Source organism: Bolinopsis microptera, chromosome 8 (genome assembly GCF_026151205.1).
Source record: "Bolinopsis microptera isolate Bmic1 chromosome 8, MBARI_Bmic_1.0, whole genome shotgun sequence".
Taxonomy (NCBI): domain Eukaryota; kingdom Metazoa; phylum Ctenophora; class Tentaculata; order Lobata; family Bolinopsidae; genus Bolinopsis; species Bolinopsis microptera.
Window position 1 is genome coordinate 10,971,223 of NC_087079.1, and position 25,558 is coordinate 10,996,780.

Here is a 25,558-nt window from a genome sequence, read left to right on the forward strand (position 1 = left end):
TTATAGATTTTGTAGTTGATGAACTGGGTTTAAACTCTATCTGATCGTTTGCTTTAGTTTACAATTTTCTCTAAGATTAACTCCAATTGTTAAAACTATACGCCAACTAAAATGACCACGGTTGCAATTATAACGGCACAGTATCGCATGCAGGTTATCTTAATTAGACTATTAAACGGACGTAGAATACACATCATGCAGGCTATTGAGCAATGTTATTGGGTATCCCTAGCAATTGCTACAGAATTGGCTTGTGGTCAACAAAACAGCCGAGTTGAAATTTGATTGTACAAAAAATTTAGATGAAATCGTACAGATGAGCCAATAGTCGGGCAGGAGCTCTGGCCACTGTTTACAGAGCTCCCGAGATTTACTCTAGTGATTCAGATTAATCGATTTGTTCTGTAATAGAACGCAATTTGATATAATGATGTTATTTCGTGCTTTTATAATCTTTGCCAAACGTTGTGATATATCACAACGTTTGGCGAAGATATACATAATACACTGTATGTTGCCGTTTTAAGTTCCTTATTTGGATTTTAGTTTGCACGGGCTTGCGTTAATTTAATTAATGAGATGATTTTGTTGCTAACTGACACAGTATGGGACCAGCTTCAGTACGTGGGTGCAACCCTGTACCTGGTACTTACTGGTAGGATTTGTCGCTGATTTGCCTTGATTTGCGAGAGATCATGACTTTTAGTATATTAAATTTAAATATATTGTAATTATGGATTGCACTGTGGACACAGTAGTCAATGACATTGCCTTTCATTAACCCTCGATTATTGAATTTTCGCACCATTCACCGACCATTTATCGTCCAATTTACTCCAACAACTCAATAACAAGAGAATCTATTGAAGTATGAAAACGATTGACCTGTCAAATTTGACAATATAATAGCCAAACATCTGCTTCCAACCAAAATCTGATGCATGATCGGTATTGTATTGACATGATCTCCGGAATTATATCTGCAAAAACCATCATAATATAACATTACCGGTAGACTCCAGTCTTCAGAAAAACAGATAATTGATTTCATGTCCTCTAAGCTCTAGCCATCCACAGACATTAAATATCATCTATAAATACACATCAGACAGCCCAACGACCCCCTGCCGACCACCTTATCCCAAACCAACCAACCCCAGGTAACGCAGTAACGCAGTGATTAGCCTTGATACTAACGTCAGATCTATCACTGTATTGTCAATTTATAAAGACAACCCGACCCCGAACCTGGTAAGTGTTGTGATGAAGAATTGACCCGGTTGTGTTTAGTCCCCCGTTTATCTGGAGCCGGATCTCTGGTTATCACATATTTACATATCACACACGCACCAGACACTGTGGTAAGACACAGGATTACGTTCTGATAGGTCTGTCAGCTCGGATACTTGCCAAACTCACCCCAGCCCTGGACACTGGACAGCAGTCAGGGGGAGGAGGCGACAAAGCAACATTTTAGCCCGCTGCATATAATATTGGATGATGTAGTCTCAGTTCTTAGGCCGTCCACCAGATGGTCCAACATTCCCTGGCCGCATTCATTAGTGCCCTCCCCCACCAATGTGCTGCTAGGATACCATTGGAGTTAGTGTTGCTATGTTACCTCACTAAACTGCCCCCACCTACCTTTAACTACCACTCGTCTGATCTGCACGTATAACCTAGCTAAACTTCGTTTTGCACCCATGAACCACATCAGATCTACGTTAATTCGCGAGGTTTTTTGTTTGATAAGAGCCACATTGAGACGAGGTGTAATTGGTAATGGTTTGTTGGGATCCTAACGACTACTTTATTGTGTGGTGTCACCACAACCTGCAAGTGTTGAAGAACACCGCGTGGTTGGCAAATGATCACCATATTATTGTACACCGTGCTTTTCATTTTCCATGAGTTAGATCAAGATGATTACTGACTCTTTCTCCGCATTGGATAATATGTGCCCTCTCTTACTTCGTTCATTCGTACAATCTTACAATGTTTAATGCTTCTCTATAGTTCTATTGTGTTGTGCAAAAAGGTTTATTCCAAATTGTGACGTCACATCAACAGAATTATAAACGGTTTACTTTGTTTAGAACTAAATAATTACTTAATTGATTTAGATCAATACAAATAATCTATTATTATCATTGATACCTATTATGTATTAGGCACACAATATAATGCACAATGGTCGTGATAATATACTCATATTTAATATTTATATAGCTATATCTCTCTCTACATGTGCTCGTTGGTGATATCAAATCCAATGTTGAATTATTGATGGCTCTGCACAGCATGGATTTATGACGATATGTAGTAATTGGCAGTGATAGCATATTTAGGGTCATAATTAATTAACTACAAATATTACTGCTTCCCGACCCCGTCGAGAGTTAAATTAGAGAGATAACTACAGGCCACAGGGTGGCTCAGAAGTAACTGCCTTTAATAATTCAAGTAATTCGTGTCAGATTATTGATTATAATAATATTGGTACCTAGAAGCTATATACAGTAAGCTATAAGATTTTATCAAGTTTGCAGCTATCGTCATATTTACGTGCGCTAACCTACTTCAGCTCCATTTAACGTAGGAGTCCTTTTTTGGTGATGTTAGATATACCAGATACCTACTTCAGCTCTATTTAATTAAAGACTCCGTAATCCGTATTTGGTGACATTTCTGCTATTTATTCAACTTTGATTTCCTGCGAAATATTGAATATTAAGGAAGATACGATCAAAGACTTTGAATTACAGTAGCTTTACTGCTCTAGAACCTTATTCTACTGGAAACATCATTGCATACAAGCTTTTAGTTAATTCATTTATTCAGTGTTACGGATTCCGTCGAAGCCCGTTTTTCAATAAGCGCTAATAGAGTAACAAAGTTCACGCTGCAGATTTACAGAATATCCAATAAAATATACTTGAAAATGTCTGACCACTTTGTCTCGTTTCAATTGGTGACTTAACTAGCTGGCTGCTAGATTTTTTTTAACGCATATTTGTTTATTCGCCAACTATTTACAACACTACAAATCTATTACATTTATTGAGAATTATGTAACGTGATGGAAATATTTTAAACGGGTCATATCCTGTCCAAACCCAGGGTGCATAACACGAAGAATTTGTTGTAACTTTGTATGAAAAGCATTAATAATACATGGTAAAACCGGGGCCTCTAGTATTTATAGTTAACCCATCTAGCAGTTTTAATATGACATTCCAAAATACAGGTTTGCAAATTTCTATTGTATATTCCTTATGTTGAGCCCTTTCCTTCTTTGGAAGGCGAATTTGTCAATTTGAGTGTGAGATGAATTATATCACCAAGATAATCAGTTTGTGCTAAATTCCTTTGTTTTAACCACCTGGTCGACTCCAACACAGAGTCAAGGTCGATTTAGTCACCTTTAACACATTTACGGTAAAATAAACGATGCCGTTTCGTGCTTCATATCAATTTTAACATAACGATCTGGTAAGCCAGGTGTTTTAAAGCTTCGCTCGTGGGATTGTTCGTTGTTCGTTTCTCTTTTACGCGATTTAGACGAGGTCTTCTACAAGGTCTTGCTTTCAGAGCGATGGAGTATTTGGGTATTAGTACAGATCATAATATCAGGTGCTGCAGCCACATATTGATACCAAAGCACTAATGATGTTTAAACGTTATCGTCTACTATCTAAATTACATGCCAAGATTTTACGGTTTTATTTATGCATAACGGACATTTTTATTACTTTTCATAAATTTTAATTTGGAGCCCTCTCCGAGAAACGTGATTTTTGGCAAATCCCAGTCAAAAATTGCCGAAGTTTGTCCGTCGGTGCCTCCTTTTCTATAAACTGGTGAATGACGTGGTGCTAATCGTCCTCTTGCCAGACGCTGTCATTTTAACAAACATTGCTCCATAAAAACACTTCGTCTTTAGCTAGCGGATATTTTGTGATTGATTATGCGCCAGGAAAACGATTTGTCTTTAGTTGGAGAATATACATTTTATTTTTTGCATTCTTAACCCACAATAAAAAGCTATACATTAAATATGTATATTTAATGTTATTTTTAAAGCTATATATTCTACATAATATAATGATGAAAATCTCAATTCAATATTCAAACTATCGGCTATTGATAATTTTACAAATCTCTACCCTAGGTATTATAGCAAGACAAAGTAAATTATGGCTGAAGATGCCTTCCCAACGGATGGAGGATTGCTGGCTACTACAGACTACCTGAGTCCGAAGCCGTACGGTAACCACATGGAAGTAGTAATAGGAGTGGCGTACATCATCCTCATGATAATCGGAATACCTTCCAACATCGTGTCTGTTATCCACTTCACCCAACAGAGTGCGAGGTCGAGGTCAACACGGGAGTACTTCAAATGGGTTTACTCCAACATTGCTGTGGTCGACCTTCTCATCACTATCTTCTGCTTCCCTGTCATAGCGGTGTTCCTGGACAGCAAACGTGATTCAATCTTCTTCCACAACGACATGTTCTGCAAGTTCTGGGGCTTCCTTTGGGAGGTGCTGCCGTACTACTCAGTGTTTCTAGTACTGGTGCTCAGTATCTCCCGCATGCTCATTCTTGTTAAACCAATGACAGTGCTCAGCAAGAGACTTCTCTTCTTTACTCTGGCCATTTACAATATTTTACTGATCTCAGCCAAGGTAACTTTCTACATGGCAGACATAACCCAGATTGACTTCACCAAAAGAGACACTCTATGTATTCTAACGTACGTTGCTGACAATGCTGGTATTTACCCTGTGTACACGTTTTTCAACATAATCCTCCTAGCAGTACCCATAATCCCTATCTGTATAAGCTGTGTATTATCTATTTCCCGCATGTACAAGTCATCCCAAGCAGTCCGCGGCACCAGGAAGTTGTCTAGCAACATTTCTAGACGAGTGAGCGTCAAGAAGTCCCAGATGCGGCATCGGAGAGCCACTATAACAGTTATCATTATGACGGCAACCTACATTGTGTGCAACATTCCCGTTTTTCTCAACTATGTCCTCTACGGTGTGTGGAGTGCTCTGACATGGACCACTGCGCCTGACTACACATCATTTTATAATACCACATTCATGTTTTATTACAGCTGGAACAGCTGTCTGGTGTTGATGGTGCTGACAAATGCAGTGCTAAACCCCATAATTTATGTAACCAGGATGAAGGAGTTTAGACTGTTTGTAGTTGGTAAGTTTCATAGTATGTTTCGGGATAACGTTAGAGATGTTACACATTATGATCAAACTGAGTCCCTTTCTTAGGTTAATTGTCTTTAAATAGACATTGCTAAGCACTGATATTCTCATTTTTGATTATGATTTCTATTCATGTAGACTTATCACTACTCCTTACTTATAACCGCCGAAATACACTATCAAAGGATGATTATATTGCGAACCTGAATCCCAAAGCGATTTGAAAATGTGTAATGATAATTATGTTAGGTAGCATACCAATTACAGTTTGATAACTGTAAGTGATTCTTGAAGATTTCCTGTGTGTATAAATTTGACCCATATAAATTTAAATATCTTAAGGTTATCATTTCTATATAGCATAACTTACATAATTCTGTGATGCATAATGTAATGTACTACAGTCCTCTTTAACATCTTGACTAAGCTGTAGTCCAAGAAAAATGTAGATGATGATTTTAAAATGTAAATGATATACACAGTTGTAGTATGAAGTCAGTAACCTTAAATTAATATTACGAGCCTTATTACCTTTTTGCTTTGAATGTTATTATACTGTAGTTACAGACTTTCCCTAATTTTACTTAATTTTGCACTATCCTGAAATTTCTGCACAGGAATTTGTATCATGTGTCAAGCAATAAAATCGTTTAACAATGTTTATTATATTTATTGTTGTTGCTGTTAAATTATTGTTAACTGCAATTCGTTATGCTGTGATCATTATGGTTAAATGCAAAATAACCTAAATAATTGTTGTAATAAACGTTAGCCTATTTATTTTGATATTCAAATTTAAATGAACTGAACATGATACCTTACTATCTTCAAGGTCATGAATGCAATTAATATCAAAATCAAATGAGAAATTTTGATCATACTAATGATACAATGACTATTAAAATATAAAAAAGATAACCTCAAGAATATTGTACAGAAAATTTGAATTGATGAGTTAAAAACAAAACATGAAAATAGCAATTTTTAAAAAAGGATAAAATTTTAAAAATATCATTATGAAAAATTATCGTGAACGATCTGAAAGCACTAAAAACACGAGTTCAGATAGATCGACTCTCTCGTTGCGTTGTTACAGTGCAGAGAACATCTCTGATTCAGTTGCATTAGTAGCTTATGATTATCTTAAAACGATTCTACAATTTTTTAAACCAAGATTGGATCAATTTTACACAACATAATTAGAGGATAGGAATTAGGAACTATTTACAAAAATCATAGATAATTCCAAGGTCGTCAGAGTTGAACCTATTCTTTTCTATTGGTAAGGAACCACTGTAGCAAGTGAACACTGTTATGTCATCTAAGTTCGAGGTAGGAGGAAGCTGTTGAAAATGAGTCCTGACATGTGGCTTAGACAGCTAAGTACAATGTACTAATGTAGGTGTGCACATCTGGATATCGAGTTAAAAAATGACCACCACTTTCACATCTCAACCTTGATTTTTTTCACATTAAGACATCTTACAGGCCCAAATACTTCCCAAATACTAGCACTTGGCTTTGAGGAACACATCACAATTAACACCAGAATTCAAACATTTGGCTTCAGCAGCTGCATCTGTCATAACATCAGGATGATCTTTAAAGAAGCATTTTGTCTAACAATCAAACAATAGGTAAAACCAAGATTCTGATTGCAATACTGTTGTTTGAAAGGTTATTATAATTAATATTAATAAATAAATTATGAAATATGGACCTAAGTCCTAAGTGATCTAAAAACAATGAAAGGTAATAATATGTCTTCATGAACTATAAATCGCACATGATTAATAGGTGATAAAATTGCACAGATAACATCATGAAAATCATGCTGGGGTATATTTGACATAATAAGGCATGATTGTCATGTGGGCCTAATAATCATGTGCAACTTGGGTTCTGGACTCTACAGCATTAAACTCTATGATGCGAGACTCTACAGCGCTAAAAAACAGGACTCTACACTCTACAGCTACAGTATGGCATGGAGATGTGAAAAAAACAAGACTCTACAGCAGCAGCAAAATTTCGATAAAAATAGATTTAATTTTATATCTAACAAGGATGCCCTTGGTCACGGGGAGTGTTCTTTGAAAGTCAGTTTTTATCACATCAAGATATTCCATCCCGACCTAAGACAAAGCTGATGAAATGTAACACTGACTGGAAACAAAGTCATGACTTGAACAAACTAATAATAATTTCATTCCAATAATCTTTGGACAATTTTACCAAAATTGCATGCAATATTACCACCAACCTGATATGATGCAGTTTGTTCCATCTATTTTTTAACAGTTCACATTCAATATCATACCTTGCTCATTGTTCAATAATGTGCTGTCATTTGTTCATCACTGGCCTGTACAATTACAACACTCTGATACCTGTTGGTGATGAAATTACTTCACGTAAGAATATTCAAATTAAATGGAGCATTCGCTAAAAGATTTTATATTTTGGCAGGGGCCTGTATTATTTTTTAAATTATTTTTTTTTTTTTTTTTGAAAATTCAATTAATCATTATATATATAAATCAAGCGTTACATTTCAGCCATGCAAAATTACAATGACATATTTTGATATACTAAATGATAAATGGTACTGCAATATAAGTTGCTTAATGTTTGGCCGGATGACAACTAACGAGAAAAATAAACTTGATTATATAATAATTAATTCGGCTGAACCAACACATAGCAATAGCCACATTAACGTTGGGGCCGTCTACCAAATTTGAATGACAAACATTAACAAGAAATCAAACATATCATAAATAATTATAAGGATTTTGTTCATTACAATTCCGTCACAACTGATAAAGAAAAAGAAAGGACAAGCAGATAGGAAATTGGACGGACAGAATTGTAACCAACAAAAACAAATTTCTGAGACTCATAAGACTGATGAGCTAATCTGGCCAGACTGTATCGGCAGCCCAGAGGTACTTGATCAGTTTGGCCTTAAAAGTAGAAATCCGCTCTGACTGCCGGATACATACTGGTAGACTATTCCATTTCAGCATAGATCTATGAAAAAAGCTATTTCGGAAGGCATCCGAGCAGGCCACAGTGGTACTCATGTAAGTTGAAGTATCCGACATATCAATTATTTGAGCATTGTGCCTAGTGTATCGGGTGCCCTCTGGACGGCATAGGACTATATATGTAGGGAGCGAAACTGGAATTATGCTATTCACTATTTTATAGAAGGTCATAAGATCGTTATAAATAAACTTCTGTTTAACAGGGAGAGTATTTAATTTCTTTTGCTCTGTAGCAAGTTTATCGTCATTATAACTGGAGTAAGGTTCACCATTGATCCATTTAATAGCCCTCTTTTGGATAGCAACAAACTGTTGAAGATGAGTTGCAGATTGAGGGGACCATATGACAGAACAATGTTCAAATATAGACCTAATTAACGCTAAATAGAACGATCTTTTCTGCCTTTTATCAGTAGTGAAATGACATGTTCTCTTAAGTAGTCCAAGTCTAGAGGTAGCTTTGGAAACAAGCGCTTTACATTGTGCACCCCAATTAAACCTGGAGTTTATTGCGACTCCTAAATCTGACTGAGAGGGCACAAAGTCAATATCACTTCCAGAAAGTTTATAAAAGAAGGTATTGAATGGCAAGTTATCCAGCACGTTTCTTTGCAGGGACACAGAGAGGGCTTTGCACTTTTGTGGGTGGAACTTCATTCGATTTCTCACTGACCAATCATATAATCTGTTGATGTCATTTTGGATTGTGTGATGGTCAGGGTAACCAAGGATCTCCCTCCAAATTTTAGTGTCATCTGCATAAAGGGCGATATTGGTGCCTTCAGAGACACAGAAGAACATGTCATTTATAAATATTACAAACAATAAAGGGCCAAGTATAGAACCTTGAGGGACACCAGACCGAACTGGTAGAGAAGAAGACGTTTGGCCTCCTATCACTACTTGTTGTTGTCGCCCCTCAAGATAGGACTTAATAAATTTAAGCATTAGTCCATCGACATTAAAAATATTCTTTAATTTACTTAAAATGAGGTCATGCGAAACCTATCAAACGCTTTCGCAAAATCAAAATATATTATATCAGTCCTGGACCTGTTATTCAATGCAAGTGCAAGATTGTCCGTGAAAGGTATCATTTGGGTTGTACATGAACGTTCATTAACAAAACCGTGTTGTCGGTCATCCAACAGATCAGAACATGCAGCGTATAATGCAGTCTTTATGCACCTTTCAAAGACTTTCATTACAAGAGATGTTAACGAGATAGGCCTGTAGTTCTCAACCGAAGACTTATCGCCCTTTTTGTGCACTGGTACTACAAGTGCCAGCTTCCAATCAGGGGGTATGCATCCGCTCGAGAAAGACAGGTTAAATAAAACACTAAGTGGGTATGCAAGGCTTTGGGCACAGTTTTTGAGGACTCTCCCATGAATCCCATCAGGGCCAGGGGCCTTGTTAGGATTTAACTTTTTAAGAATCAACAGAACATCTTCTCTACTAAACACAAGACTTGAAAAACAATCATCACGAAAATCTATGTCAATGCCATAATCGCTCTCTTGGGAAAACTGCTCATAAAAATATTCGTTAAAAAGGGCAGCTTGATCAGATGGATTGTTTCGAAAGCGATTATGATATTTGACAGTTTCAGGGATCCTGGTTGACTTTGATTTAGATTTAACGTAGGTCCAGAATTTCTTGGAGATAAGAGCATCATCGGAGTCATCCTCAACACTGAGTCTCATTCTTTCGTCCATCAAATTTTTAAATTTCGTGCGAAATGCACGAAACTTTTGTTTATGAGACTCAGAGTTGCTCCCCTTATGCCTTATTCTCCATTTCTCCTTATTTCGTAGGAGACGATCACATTCGGAGTCATACCATGGGGGCTGGAACTGAGACTTAATGGTCTTTTTAGGGATCCATCGGTCACAGGCTGCACCGAGAACTCCTCTGAATCGACTCCAGGCAAGATAAGGATCATTACACTCAAATATACTATCCCAATCGATGCTAAATAACTCAGAATTCAGGCCCCTAAAATTACCTTTACTATAATTAAAGATCTTTCTTTTAGGCTGCTTAATATACTTGGTCTTAATATCAATGTCAAATGTGATACAATAGTGGTCGGACATACACATTTCGTTTTGATCTAAAACTTTAACATTCTTAATAAGGTTTTGAATGTTAGTGAACACAAGATCTAAGGTGTTGCCTGACTTGTGAGTAGGGGAGCTAATAAGTTGCACTGTATGTCCGAGGTCATCAGTGAGAAAATTTACAAAGCTAGAATGTAACTGGCAAGATGACTGACCATCTGGCCAGGAAATCGAAGCCAAATTAAAGTCACCTACCAGAATGTGCCTTTGCAATTTTCTGGCAGATGCTAAAGTAACAAAATGTTTCTTGAAAGATTCAAAATTATCTAAGCCAAGCGTTCCTACTCTATAAAATGTTGATATACAAAAGTTTCTTCCACACTGAGTCTTAATTATGATGGATAATAATTCAGCTTGAACACTAACTTTAGAGAACTTTAGACTCGAGATATCAATGTCTGTTCTATGGGCAATCAGAACACCACCACCGTTTTTTCTGAATTTCTTGGGCTGGGTTGCATCCACTGGATGCGATCTTAAGGATCGGTCAAGCCTAAATACTTTGTATTTGTCAGGGAGCACCTCATTACTGAGAATGGAATTTTTCAGCCATGTCTCGTTTAGAATAATGATGTGAGGCTTATGTTTGTAGATATAACCATGGAATTCATGTATCTTGGTCATATTTAGTGGTGGTGTTCCTGATGCTAAATCGCGTGTATAAAATGTTTCAAACAGTATACACATAATGTCACAATGACCCTATATAAAAATAACCCTTCAAAAACTCAATATTTTGAAAATCACCCTTGGCCTTGCGGTCCAAGTTCAAATCTATTGACAAAGTTCTTTCTCGCCCCTCTGTCTCCCCGGAGAGAAATTACCGTCGTTCTTAAGATTTCGAAACGAAGGCGCTTCCTAATGTATCCCACAGCATCTGAGTACCTCTGCCCTGTGTGGTATTCCATCTTACTAGCCAGCTTCTTTACTAGTCTTTCAGCTTCAACACCCATTCCACCAGACGTTGAAAAAACTAACGGCATGAAGCTTCCTTTCTCTACTTTCAGGACCCTTGCATTGTACCACCGTTTGCATTGTAACACCGTTCCCCACTAACATTTTTCCTCAACAAAAACAGGTACAAGAAAATTAACATCACAGGTACTCACATCAGATGGCTAACATGGCTACTATCAGGACACAGCCCACTAGCATACTTCCAGACGGTAGCAAACAACTCCAAATTCGAAACACAAGACTGTGAACACTGCCCAGGGGAAGCAGAAACATCACAGCACTTCCTATGTGAATGCATCCAGCTGATGACAACTAGAATGAGGATATTTGGTAAACCTATCCTAACAATCGAGGAACTCATCAATAGTAAACTCGACCACATTATCAAATTCGTGGAACAGTCAACAAGGTTTGACAGAGAAGATCTATTTGGATAAGCATCTAGGACATACACCAAGGTTCAAAAACAACCATACATTAGACCCAAACAGGACTATCTCAGATAGTTCCACATATTCAGGTGTGGACCATGCTCGGAAGTCCCTCGCCTGCCCGCCAAAGAAGAACATCTGAAGTGGGTTTGCTCTGAGCAAGGTAGTAACAGCTTCGAGACTCCAAAGGTCTGTTGCGTTGATATCTAATATTATTCTATGTTTTTGTATACACTTAGGGAGTCCTGGAGTGTGGCTAGCAGGAGTCACACTCTGTGGGCACGGCGAGAAGGCCTCCCTCTTCACTAGGAGGCCAGAAACCGTTGAACAAAACAGAGAGAGAGAGAACACCGTTTTTTCTCATTTTCATGCATAAAAATCAAAATATTTTGTTTAAAAAATAGAGGTTGAGTCAAAACAGGATTATAGACACACATCCTGTTTTTCCTTCTTTCAATCCCACCCGGTCTATCTGGATATCAAGCTCTTTGGAATTGGAACTGATGGACATAATCCAAAGGCTGCAAAAACAAATTTGAATCGTTGTTATTGTTGGGAGTGAAAAACTTTGAATTAGTGATAGATGGGGGATGTCTAGCACAAGGCAGACCCTCAACAAACTCCCTGAAACAATAGGTTTTCGATGAATGAACTTGAATTGCAGTGACGAAAATTGTAGTCTGTTTCTGTGAAATTCTGTCTAACATGGCCGTAATTCCGGGGGGGATTGGGGAGTCGATCACCCCCAAGATTTTTGGGGATCTAATTTCTAATCGCTAAAAATTCACAATTTTAACTCGAAAAGTCAAAAATTTCTGGGAGCCATAAACAGAACACTGCCTCCAAACCCCTAGTATAGGCTCTTACGGTCAAAAAGACGTGTTTTCTGCTATGGAAACAAAAAAATACGTCTAGAAAGGTGTATCTAGAGTGCCTAGCGTATCGAGCAGAAAATGCCCGTAAGAGCTTCTACTACCCTGGCCTAGACACCGCTTTGTTCCAGATAGCTAACCGGAGCCGGGCTCGCTTTGCTCGGCCATGATCCCCTAAGTTCGAAACCGGAATTACGGCTCTGCTGTCTAAATATGTTTCTAGCAGATTGCAGATCCTAGGGTAAACTTATCTTAACAACATAACATAACATAACATTATAAATAATGCCTCTCTGGGCATCTCAAAAAGAAATTCATAGAAAATGAACACTTTACGTTTGAAACCATATAATTACAAACTTTTTAAAAAATTTAACTACGTAAATACCTTTGATATTAACCTTCTTCCTCTTAGCTACCAATGGATTATCTTTCATATAACTTACATAACTATTCCTATTAGACACAGACACATCTATCCTATCAAAGATGTCATATGAAAGTTCCCAGTGATGACCAAGCTTATTAGCTCGATATCCATGAAGCCGAAAGGCATCTAATCCCCTCTTGAAACCAGTAACTGACTCACTAGCTTTCACAAGTGGTGGTAGACTGTTCCAATAGCGCAAGACCCTTTGGGCAAAGAAATCAGTCTCATTTGTGGTGAATCTATGAGTCTTTGATCTAGCAGCAACGGTCCTACCAGAACGACCAAATAAATCGGAACCATAACCCACAAAGCCTTCCTGGATCTTGAACATCTCAATGAGATCTCCACGAACCCTGCGTTCAAGCAGGGTTGTGAGGTTCAGCTTATCCAGTCTCTCTCTGTACGTCATGAGTCCCAATCCATCAATCATACGGGTGAACGATCTTTGAACACCTTCCAATTCAAGAATCAGTGACCAGTTTCCATGCCTAGCCATTGGAGCCCATGCCTGTGAACAATACTCTATATGAGGCTTTACTAAAGACTTATACAAGCCCAGCATAACGCTTTTCTTCCTCGATATAATATTTCTTGTAAGCCAGGCAATGGTACTATTAGCTTTAGCAATGCACTTTCTCACATGACCCTCAAAGTTGAAGCTGGTGTTAAAGACAACTCCAAGGTCCTTCTCGCTTTCAACACATCTCAAAGGCACACCACCAAACAAGTACTGATTCTTAGGATTACAAGAACCAATTTGCATGACCATACACTTATCTACATTAAAATTTAAACACCAACGAGACTCCCAAAGTTCTAGCAACTTCAAATCAGCTGTTAGATTAATAAAAGGATTAACAATCATTTTAACATCATCAGCAAAAAGTTTGATGATAGCTTTGATTCCTTCTGGAAGATCATTTACAAATAAAAGAAAGAGCAATGGTCCCAAAACACTGCCTTGGGGCACTCCTGAAAGTATATACTTAATCTCAGAAAATTCATCTCCTACTTTAACTTTCATAGACCTCCCTACTAAAAAGTTTTCTAAAATACCAATTATCTCCTCAGGAACACCAACATTTCTTAATTTAACTAATAAACGGTGGTGTGGTACGCTATCAAAGGCCTTAGAGAAATCAAAGTATAATATATCAGCACAGCCACCTTCAGCCAGCAAGTCATTGACAGCGTCAATAGACTCCAGTAGGTTAGATAAGCATGACCGACCCTTCATGAAGCCGTGCTGCGTGCTACTAAGCACCTGTTCAACACCATCGAGAATATACTCCCTAAGAAGCTTCTCATAGGCTTTGCATAGTATACAAGTCAGTGACACAGGCCTGTAATTATTAGGACTATGTACTGACCCCTTTTTGTGCAAGGCCACAACAGTGGCAGTTTTCCATACCTCAGGAATATACTGCTCAGAAGCACAGGCACTAAACAGCAACACAACCGCATCCACAAAGGAACTGTTCTCACTTAAATACCTCAGGAGTCTAGGATGAACACCATCAGGACCCATAGCTTTACTAATATCTAGTGATCCCAAAATCTTGGCAACACTTTCAGGGTGCACCATAAATTTACTCCAGAAGTAATCATTATTACATTCTGTATAACAATTTTGAGGCAGAGGGCCAAAAGGTTCAGGTTTAAAAACTGACTGGAAAAAATCAGCTAACACTTCTGCCGTTTCAGAAGGAGACTTGGTCTCAGAACCATCATCTGTTTTAAGTCTTTCTACAGATTTTCTTAAAACACTTTTAGATTTAAGGTAATTAAAAAGAGGTTTACAATTTAACTTAAACAATTTAGTCACTTTATTCTCATATTTGATCTTTGCCTTAATCTCAGCGTTCTGGTACATCCGCTGCTCGTACTCGGCTGCGTTAAACATCACCATCGTAGGATCCTCGTCAAAATCCTTCCATGCCCGGTCCTTGCACTTTCTTTTCCTAACCAGACTAGAGCAATCCCAGGGTAACCTCTGTAAGATCTCCCCACCTTTAGTTGTTTTAAGGTGGGTGGTTGGAACACGATCTGAAATGACACTAAGTTTTTGGTGTAATTCTTCCCACATCTCTTCGACCTGAAGATCTTCTCTAGAGTACCCCCAGCTGATGTCTGATGACTGTGTGTTAACAAAGTCCTGATCCACCTTATACCAGCTTTTCTTCTTAGATGTAAGGAACTCGACATTGTTTTTGACTTTCAGCTCGACCAGTAGTGATACATGATCGCTTTTACCCAGAGGAGCAAGGATATCAACATTATTTACAAAACAATCATTATTGCAGAAGACCTGATCAAGCAAGGAGCATTGAGTTGTATCACCAACCTTCCTGACACGTGTCAAAGACCCAGTGACATACCACTTCAAACCTTTCCTGGTAAAGACATTCAAGAATTCTGATTCCATCAGCAACCTTCTGTCACATGAGTTTGGTGGGCGCTCGACTAAACTTTTGTCCCAGTTAACATGAGGTAGGTTCACATCGCCAACTATCACCAACTCTTCATCCGCATTAACTGGTAAACGTTCAAGAGCACCTAACAGGCCAGCATTGTCCTTCATATCAACAAGTGAAGTAGACCGATACAGACAAACAACATTGAACCTAACAGAGTCGATTACAATATTTACCGCAAGTGATTCAAGACCAGTGAACCAATCCAATCGTTCTACCCTCAGTGCTTTGTGGACAAAGATAGCAGATCCCCCAAAACGTGTATCATTAGGTCTGTCTGCACGAAAGAGGTTGAAATTAGGAATAGACACTTCAGCGTCAACAATATCTGAATTTAGCCAGGACTCTGTCACACAAATGATCTGAACGTCGTGAGTCTCTGACAAAACCATGAGTTCCGTCATCTTATTGTACAGGGAATTAGCATTAGTGTACAGCATCCTGATACCCTGTGATTCCTTTACGCAACTCGCTACTCGTTTTTTGACTTCACAGCATTCTGGACAACATCTTCTTTATTATCCGCATGCTCTACATTTGTTACAGAAGCCACATCAGTTGGCAGTTCCTCTTTGGGTGGTTTGTCAGCAGTTACTTTGGTCCTCTTATCAGTTTCCAGTTTAGCATTGCGTGTGTTCCACCGGATATCTCGATCCGCCTTGATCAAGTCAGGATTTATCCATACATCATCACTTTTCTTTTTTCCATGATAAGCAAACCCGCGTCCATGGTTGTGTGTGTAAGTAGCTAACTCTTCACTCTTTAGCTTCGCAATGACCATTCTTCCCCTGTACTTTGTACGGTTGACGTTGCCGAATACACCTATTCTCTTTGCTGATACAATGTCACTCTGGTTAAGATCTGTTGCATGTCGACAGATGATAGCCTTTAGTTGTTCCTGACTCTCATTTTCCTTATCTTCATCAGGTAAGTTTGACAGAACAATGTTATTCTCCCGCTTTTTCCTTTCCTGCATGTTAGCATCAATCTGTTGTGAGATGGTGGTTATTGCAGGGCCTGCTGCGTGCTGACACACTTCAGCTATCAATTTCTTCTCAGCCCAACTCTTGTGTATCTTCTTATTGGCTTCTGAAACAACATCATTTACAAGAACCTTCTGGATAGATTGTTCCACACTGGCGCTGACAGCAGTCTGTATAACACTTGTCAGTTCTTTAGCAACGTCATCAGTAAGTTTTTCAAATTTGAGTTTCTCAGGCAAAACGAAACAAAAGTGGCAGTTCCACACTGTCAGCTTCTTGACATCTGTAACGTGTTGGGCATATTCATCGACCTGTAACGTGTTAGGCATATTCATCGACCTCAGCAAAGCTTTCGATACTATAGATCACTCAACATTACTTACCAAACTAGAAAGGTATGGCATCCGTGGCGTGGCAAACGATCTGATCAAGAGCTACCTAACTAATCGATTTCAGTACACTGATGTTGTAGGAGAAAAGTCCGACCTACTTCCAATAAAATTTGGGGTTCCCCAGGGGTCAATTCTCGGACCCCTTCTATTCCTACTTTACATAAATGACATCTCTAATAGCTCTAGCTTGGGATCGTTTGTCACCTTTGCGGATGACACCAACATATTTGTTGTTGGTAAAACTGCACAAGAAGCATATGAACGCAGCAACGCCCTACTTTCAAACCTTCAAACATACATGCGGGCTAACAAGCTTCACATAAACATGTCAAAATGCTGCTACATTCACTTTAGACCTAAGTCACGTACTGAAGCAAACGTTGAAGAAGAATTCATAATGAATATAGACAACTACCCCATCAAAAGAGTAACGTCAGCTAGATTTTTAGGAGTCGTCATTGACGAAAATCTAACATGGGAAGAACATATAATAGCCCTAAAACGAAAGCTTAACCATGCCACCTCAACTCTGTGTCGTCTACGCTGCTCCCTCCCAGAATTTCTCCACAGACAGTTATACTACACTCTTTTTGAATCCCATCTGTCGTACTGCATATCAGCATGGGGTGGGGCAGCTAAAAATCGTATAAGCTCAATATTCACTGCACAGAAGTACTGTCTGAGGGTCTTGTTTGGTGATAGAGCAGCCTACCTGGATAAATTCAAAACGTGTGTTCGAACCAGACCATTTACTGACCAGAAACTTGATAGTAAATTCTATAAAAAGGAGCACACTAAACCTCTGTTTAAAAACAACGAGATACTCACTGTACAAAATCTTTATACTTACCATAGCTACATAGAATTATTCAAGATCATGAAGTTTTCTACTCCTATGTCTATGTACGAAGAGTATTCTCGTTCTTCCAGGAAACCAATGCTTATTATCAATAAACCGGATCCCCCAGACAACCATAACACGAGGTCAACGAAAATATGGAATATAATAACCCCTAACCTTAAAATCTTTGATTGTTCTGTTAGTATTTCTTGCCTGAAATCCAAACTGAAATCTTCACTACTTTCCAACCAGCATTGTCATGCCGTGTATGACTGGACAAATAAAGACTTTGATATTTGTAACCTTAAATTTTCGTAGGCTCCTGCAGGGATTCCACCTGACCTCCAAAATTTCATGACCAAATCGACATACTCTGCCAGCGTATTCCTCTGTCAAGTTAAATGTGATGTGTGAGTGAGTAAGTGTAGTGTAAAGAGATCCTATTTTTATATCCAATTTGAATTCTAATAAAGACCCTAAGCATTATGATCAAATTTTTAGTACAATAGTTATATCAGGGCTGACATCTATGATTAATATTATAACCCAATATTCATTTCTTTTTCTCCCTTAAATTTAAACCCCCGGCCCCCATTGAACACCCAAAATACCTACCGTCCTTAATAATCGTAAAGACCATTTGTTACAAAATAGCTGCTAGAATAATGCATGCCAAATATTCCCTCTTACACCCACAAATTATAATGCCTTCCTATCAACGCCTCTAATTTGGTCATTAATCAACCAGACTAGCGTTTTGGTGTGTATAAAAGCTACCAGCCAGTACATTCCTTGCCCCGCTAGTTGATTGTCAAAAAATCATACAGCTCAGAACAAACGGCCATTTACCACTAAGAGCATTATATGTTTTCATTTGTTTAAATTTTATGCTGTAAAATGTGCTAAAACTTTGATTATTTGTTTAATTGATTATTTGTTTAATTGGTTAGACCAGCCAAACCGGCACAACTACTATGCCACCAATTCTCACATGTTGAACAACCTAGCCAAACAATCTTCTTTCTCGCAAGTGGTTCATCATACTTCTGACAATAGAAGCATATCTTCTTTCTCTCGTTAGTTTCTGTACTGGCTGGGTCACTATCGATGTGCCCCGTTTGCCCGCCATTGTTAGCCATCCCTCAAATTATTTGTTATATAGTAGTGTTGAAAGTATTAAAATCAGCTTTAAAAGAAATAAAGAATGCTAATCTTATACAACATCAGTTTGTGTTGAATTTTCTCCAAAAGTAGGAGGGAGGCGATAAGGGGTTGCAATATCCCGTGTACCCCATCTCCAGAAATTTTAAAACTTGCTAGGTACCTACAACTTTAAACCAAGTCTTTCTGAAAAACAATGTTTTATGCTGAAAACCGAAGTTCCGTTATCATAATAACTGTTGCCATAATTTGGAACTGCGACAGTTTCAAAACAAATACAAATCATGTGGGGTAGTGGATCTGAAAATCTCAAGGTATAGAAAACAAGCGCTAATAGTAATACGACCGGTTGGCCGACTGTGTACATAATGTAGCGCTCGATTTTCACAGTTGACAGTACCGTATGGATCGGTTAAAATACAAACTATGCGCGGCGCGCTATTAAAAATATGCGCGCCGCGAATGAAAGGTTAGCTAATTTTTTAGTCTACTTTTCTACTAATTTTTTGACATACGTTGCATGCCACTTTTCGCGCGCCGATATTTGGGATACGTAACATGTACCAACTAATTTTTAATATTTTGTTTTATTCATTATTCTAACTATAGACGTGTAGGTTTACAACCTGCTAAGCTAAAACGCGCGCCAAGTTAATTTGACTTATTGACGGTCTAATATCACCTTTTATTAATTATCAATTATCCCAGAATGTGTGTTTTCTCAATCAAGAAAACGGTAAGAGTTGCGGGACTGGTTTTTTTTGGCAAAGTGCCGGGTTACACTAATAATATAAGTTTTGGGTGTTAGCAGTTATGTTTTGGTACATAACAATATAGACATAATAGACCATAAGTCCCCGTAAAAAGCAAAATCAACGTGTATGAATCTACACAGCTTATAGAGTAGTCCAATTTTAATCACCACAATTGTTTGACTGTGATGCTTATAGTATGTGTGTGGCTCATCTTACTTTTTGTAGGTTTACAACCTACTAGGACGCGCGCCGAGTTGGACTCGTCGACGGTCCTGTATATGGAACAGATATTTTACGAGTATCACCCGTTAACTTATTTTAATCTTGTATTAATTCTATTCCGATGATGGGAATTTAAATAGAACGAAATTAAAAAGATTCATATCATCCAGGACAATAAGTTCGTAGAAGATAATATCAATATTTATGTGAAAACATTTCAACGGATTTTGCTACGGACACTAAAATGAACGCTAGCGCTAGGGCCTCCGCCCTCCAGCGTCCAATTAATGTTTGTTCAAATAAGGCCCGGCAAGATAGATTATTCATGCATGCAGTTCATGATTTGGTCTGAGGTATAATGTAAATTGTACAGTGCATCTGTATTGATTTACCAGCAGGATTGAGAAATAATAAACGCTTTTGATCAAAACGCAGAATTATATAAATACAGAGCTTTTGGAAGCAAGTATCAATTTTACTGCATGCATAATGTTTTTGAAAATGTCTGTACAAATATATTAACTTAAGCAACTTAATTATGTCAAATACTCGTTAACTCAGAACAAGATATTTGGCAACAAATCAGAAAATGAAACCTGCAAGTCGCACTCAACGTCAAATGAGATTGCAACAGCAAACTTCAAAAATGTCATCTCAGCCCGTAAAAACATAAACTTTAAGTTAAATATCTTTTATAAAATTAAAAGAAAAACATGTACATCCGTAAAAATTCAAATCAGAAATGCGATAAATGGAGTTCACGAAAGAAATAATTACGTTGTCTCTAAAGGTCGATAAATTTCCGAGCAAAGACCCCTTCCAAACATTAAAACAGTTTTAAATAAAACAACAGGTTAATCAGTAAATCAGTCTCTTCATAACCATTCTAAACAAGTTTCCACAAAACAAGGTCATCCCTCCCGAGAAATGAATCCTACTTTGCTTATCGTTCCCTAGCCCTGTTCCACTTAACGAAAGATTGGGTTCTGCGAGTTCCTCGATGAAATTGTCGTGGTTCTAGGGATCTCCATTGATTATCTTCAAATCCTCCCATGTCAAGGTCCTGGTTTGAAACCTTGGCGATCTTCACTTTGACGAACTGTGAGACTTTGTCCCACTTCGTAGACTTGATATCCGAGTTGTCAGACATGGCGTCCTGGAGAAATTATTAAGTTAGTTTCAATTATTAAAACTGAAAGTCGGGCAATTTACCCTCTAAGGGTAAGATTGATTGATGATAATTCTGAATTTATCAAGACATAAACTACATAAAGCAATTCTAGGGAGTAAAGGATGAAAATAACTTACGTTCAATTCGTTCCGTTTAGATTTGTGGAAAGCCTCCGTTAGCTTCCCTTTGAAAGACTGCCACTTCGTCTTAGGCTGAAGAAGATTATTATTAATGAAAAATTTCAATTTAATCTCGACAATCTTTCAATGGCAGTTTATCATGCATTAGTTGATCTGGGAAACATGGGAAAGCATCTACCACCGAAATAAAACCCACCATTGATTCCTCCAGGACCGGATCATACTGGCCACCTCCCAGTATCTCATCGAGTATATCGCTGAGTCCGGACTCGAACCCGCTGTCAAAAGTACTCTTACTGTGTCGTTTGAAGGACATGGAGTCGGAACCGTCACGTGATGCAGCAAACTCTCGGTTACACTGGGGGTTAGGTTGTGTTAAAAGGGATTTGGCAATTTGTAATATATTATCAGGAATCAGGAATAGTTGAGCTTGTTATGTTTGACAATATATTACTTTGCTCCTAAAGTTAATTAAACAACTTACTTTGCTTCTAAGATACGCTTGCACGTCCCCACTAGTACATATCGTATTGCTTCTCTTTAGAGGGTGCGACTCAAGGCTGTTTGCGGAGGAGGATAAGTTAGGGTCCCGTTTAGGGGACAGCAGGGAGGAGTTCTCAGCTCGGCGGGGCGAGAACAGCCCTGTCTCTTTCCTGATATCGGGGCGGCGGCGCTTATCCCGGCGAACTGTCAGGGATCCAACGTACGGGCTAAAGTCCTGTGGAAAACAAGGAGTTAGTAAATCCAGAAGGGACAGTGTGTGATTTTGGAGAATATCCGGTCGAGATTTAAATATAAATTTGATATGTGAATCTGCGCTTCAAATGTTTTAAAATGTGATTTGAGATTAGTGTCATTACGTGACGGACTCGTGAGCAGTGTTAAGTAGTCTTACTCTAGAACGGACTTCGCAGGTTTAATTTAATGTGAGAGTAAGAAGAAATGGGGGAGGGAGGAAATATTGAGAGATTATTGGATTGTCAGGATATTTTCAAATCAAATGTTTAGAGTGAGAACTAAACAGCAGGATAAAAACACCACGTCCAACGGACCTTTGGATACAAGATTTTAGTGGGAGCCACAACAAAATCAGTAGACATCGGACCCAGATGAATCTTATTATCTTCAACATCTTGAACAATTGAGGCAACCAGTTGATCATAATCCTGCTGGCACTCGATAGGAACCCGGAACTCGGGACACTCGCTCCCATCATCAGGACACTTGCTTTCAACACTACGACACTCGTCTCCAGTGTCTCGACACTCGATCGTGCTTGTCCTGTAGTTCCTCTGGATGGTGTTGCAGCTACCCCACAGATTCTCCCTTTCCCACAGGGCTAAAGAGGGTGGTTCACTCTTCTCCTCCTGGAAATCAAACATGGCATCCACCCTCCTCCAAGTCGATTCGTAATCAGATTCGTCGCTATAAATCACCATGACAACTTGCTGTGAAAACTATATTAGACAAGGGTGACCGATAAACTCAGCTCTAACAAAACCAGGATAACAACTAAACTTGTTCAATTAGGTTATACCCGGTACACAGGCCACCTCAAAGATACCGCGGTGAAAGGGGGCCAGGGAGGTAAGTAGGCATTGGCTCTGTTTCCAGGGTGATGTGTAACACGTGGAGGCGCGTGACATGTCACGTGTCATGTACCGTGGGAGAAATGCTGGTTTTTTATTGGCTGTTAGACAAGCCAGAAGGAAGGAGGGAGGGAGGGTTTGGCGGGAAGAAGCAATTACTATTTCGCAGGACCGGAGACAGTTGACTTACTCTGCCGTCCAGCCTTTACTTTTATATTTAATGCCAGTAAACATGAACATTGTATACTGTATAACCAGTCTAAAGTATGCGTGCAGATGTTTTTAACTGGAAGCAACGTGACAATTGGAATAAAGGCTAAACTGGGCCACATTGTTCAAGACAACACTGTTCCCATGGCTGCTCTCTTCCGTGTTGATAATTTATTTGTAGACTTCTCACAGACCAAAGTAATAATTACTGTTTCTCAGCACCTAACAGTGTTAAGCAAGTCACAGGTATATAACCAGTATTATTTGTAGATTAGTTCCTGCCAAATTTAGTAATTTTAGAGCCCTCCCAACTCCCAATTAGGAAAATTAGGGCCTCGCAAGCTAGGGTCTACTACTCAGGGCCTCGCTACTTCAACCTCTCAAGAAACCCCTCCAACAACAAACAAACAAACAATTACTGTAACAAAACCAGTGACCAGTATTAAACAAATCAACAAGCACAGGCCACACAACAACATGAGTTGCCACCCAACAGTCATTAAATCATCAGCCAGGATTTGCCCGCGGTTCACAGAATAGAACGCGGTTCATAGTTTCCACTAGCACCTAATTTGAACCTACCGTGCTGTGTTGTGTTGCCCGTGATTTACTCCAACCAGACTCCTGGAACTCCATGATAAACTGGGAGAGGAGGACGGGATGACAACCGGAAGTAAGACGAAAGTTTAGACTCACTACCCTAACTTTGTTGCTGTGAGATGTCACAGTAATCATTGCGGACGAGTTCGCTCTGAGCTTGGCTGTTTGTTCGAGAATATTCGGTCGTTTGTAAATGTTGGTCTGGGTATTAAATCGTCTGTGGTTATGGAAAGTGCTGGATCGAATGTGTATGTCGGACGGTTCGTAAGTTTTAGATCGGTCCACAGCGCAAATGTAAGATCGCCTACGATGATCAAAATAAGAGGTTCCAAAAGCCTTGTGTCGACCTTGAGAGGTGGAAATGGACCGGTATTCAATATTCATATTTGCTCATTCGTTTGTTAAAGCAGTCATATCGGTCACATCCTCCGAGTAAGTCAGTTCGTTTGTGACGTCTGTTGTCACATATGATGTCCGTCAATTTTTGTCATTCTACACATCGTCATCAAGTATTATAAGCTTCAAAATAGTCTCACATTAATCGGAATTAAAATCACATCAGTGAAGTAAACGAAAGTCTTAATTGGTTGCATGTGCCCCAATAAATTTATCACAAGAACTGTATGGCTATCACAAACACGAAATACATGCCAAAGTAATCTTACATATCATGGATAAAACTAGAGGTATTTAGAAAGCAAACGCAAAGACGTTGCTTACAAATTGCACTATAAAATGTAGGCGGAGATCACAAGATATGAGTAGAGCGCATTTTAAACGGTCCTAATTGGGAATTTTCCGGGCTCATTTGAGCAAGTATTATCAGAGAAAGTTGATAGGCTGGCCGGCCTATTTTCGACACCCGATCATTGATTAAAAGCACAAATTGGCAAATGGCAGCTCATAGTATTATGCGGCAATCGGAATAAATCTATTGTACGATTATACTATATTATGTAAAGCAACAGTTAGTATCAAAAGTAATGGTTTTGCTAAATTTAGCACCTAACTATCGAAGGAAATAGTTTTCATGTTAACACTTAACAATGGTTGAATAACAAGACTTGTTTTCTCACCTAACCTTACACAAGCAAGACAAACAAACAATGTGGTCTTGTTTACCCAGAACTAACACCCTCAACCCCCGGAGTAAGAAGAATAACGTAATGGTTCATATTAAAGCCCCTCAACCAAGCAGCCTGCTGTGTCATGCAACCACTCAATATGCAAACAGCTGATTTCGTGGGTTCATTGCCACGCTACCATATTAGGAGATATTCCTATCGAGAAACTAAAAGCGCTCTAATATTAGCTGTCGGGAACTACGGCGGAACAGCAGATTACTTCGATAAAATTACAGGTAAAATAGCTCCCAACCTGTCTGAGGCAAGATGATAGGGTTCTCTCAGGATTGTGGGATGATTTGCCGAGTTGAGCCCTGTTGTAGGATTGAGTACGTGTAGGATAGCATGAGTGCCTACGTGTAGGATAGGTGGTGTTGAGACTGGAAGTAGGACGGGTAGGTGTGTTGGTGGATAGCTGGGTGTGTTTAGGAGCTAGGATGACGTCCAGACGGAGTGTGGAGTTCACGTCCACTGTCCGTACTAGACGGGGTTTCTGTAGAGCGGTGGGGAGGGAGCATCTTCTCTTTACCATCGTGTGTAAAACAAGGTGGAACAAACAACAGAAACTAAACTAGTAGAGACAAAGTACGATATGCGAGTAGTTAGTGTGTTTTACGAAACCAAATATCTGTCAAATGAAGCAAGGTGGAACTGGTAAATTGAGGTTCCTTGAGGGGTATTATATGACCCTGGGGGGACAACGCAGCTGAAATCTAATCCAATATAGTTAAAACACGTGAGAATATTCCACGTGATCCAATCAGTGGTTGCTATGGTATCACGTGATGATCACACGTGG

The 25,558-nt window shown here is 38.8% G+C and overlaps 3 protein-coding genes across 5 annotated transcripts in view; 1 reads left to right on the forward strand and 2 right to left on the reverse strand.

Moving 5' to 3' along the window:
• LOC134819637 (Golgi-specific brefeldin A-resistance guanine nucleotide exchange factor 1-like) overlaps positions 1-25,558 on the reverse strand; it is a 391,238-nt gene that overhangs the window by 72,811 nt on the left and 292,869 nt on the right. The gene's annotated exons all lie outside the window — the stretch shown is intronic.
• On the forward strand, positions 4,152-6,155 carry LOC134819786 (probable G-protein coupled receptor 45). Its single transcript, XM_063829927.1, has one exon. The coding sequence runs from the start codon at positions 4,197-4,199 to the stop codon at positions 5,298-5,300; it is 1,104 nt and encodes a 367-aa protein (XP_063685997.1). The 5' UTR covers positions 4,152-4,196; the 3' UTR covers positions 5,301-6,155.
• LOC134819244 (espin-like) overlaps positions 20,344-25,558 on the reverse strand; it is a 42,278-nt gene continuing 37,063 nt past the window's right edge. For all 3 annotated transcript variants that reach the window (XM_063829068.1, XM_063829067.1, XM_063829066.1), the window contains 4 exons: positions 21,721-21,954; positions 21,433-21,594; positions 21,234-21,308; positions 20,344-21,081 (listed from right to left, as the gene is read on the reverse strand). In XM_063829068.1, the coding sequence (XP_063685138.1) occupies positions 20,869-21,081; positions 21,234-21,308; positions 21,433-21,594; positions 21,721-21,954 (684 nt within the window). In that variant the 3' untranslated portion in view covers positions 20,344-20,868. The remainder of the gene's footprint in view (positions 21,082-21,233; positions 21,309-21,432; positions 21,595-21,720; positions 21,955-25,558) is intronic.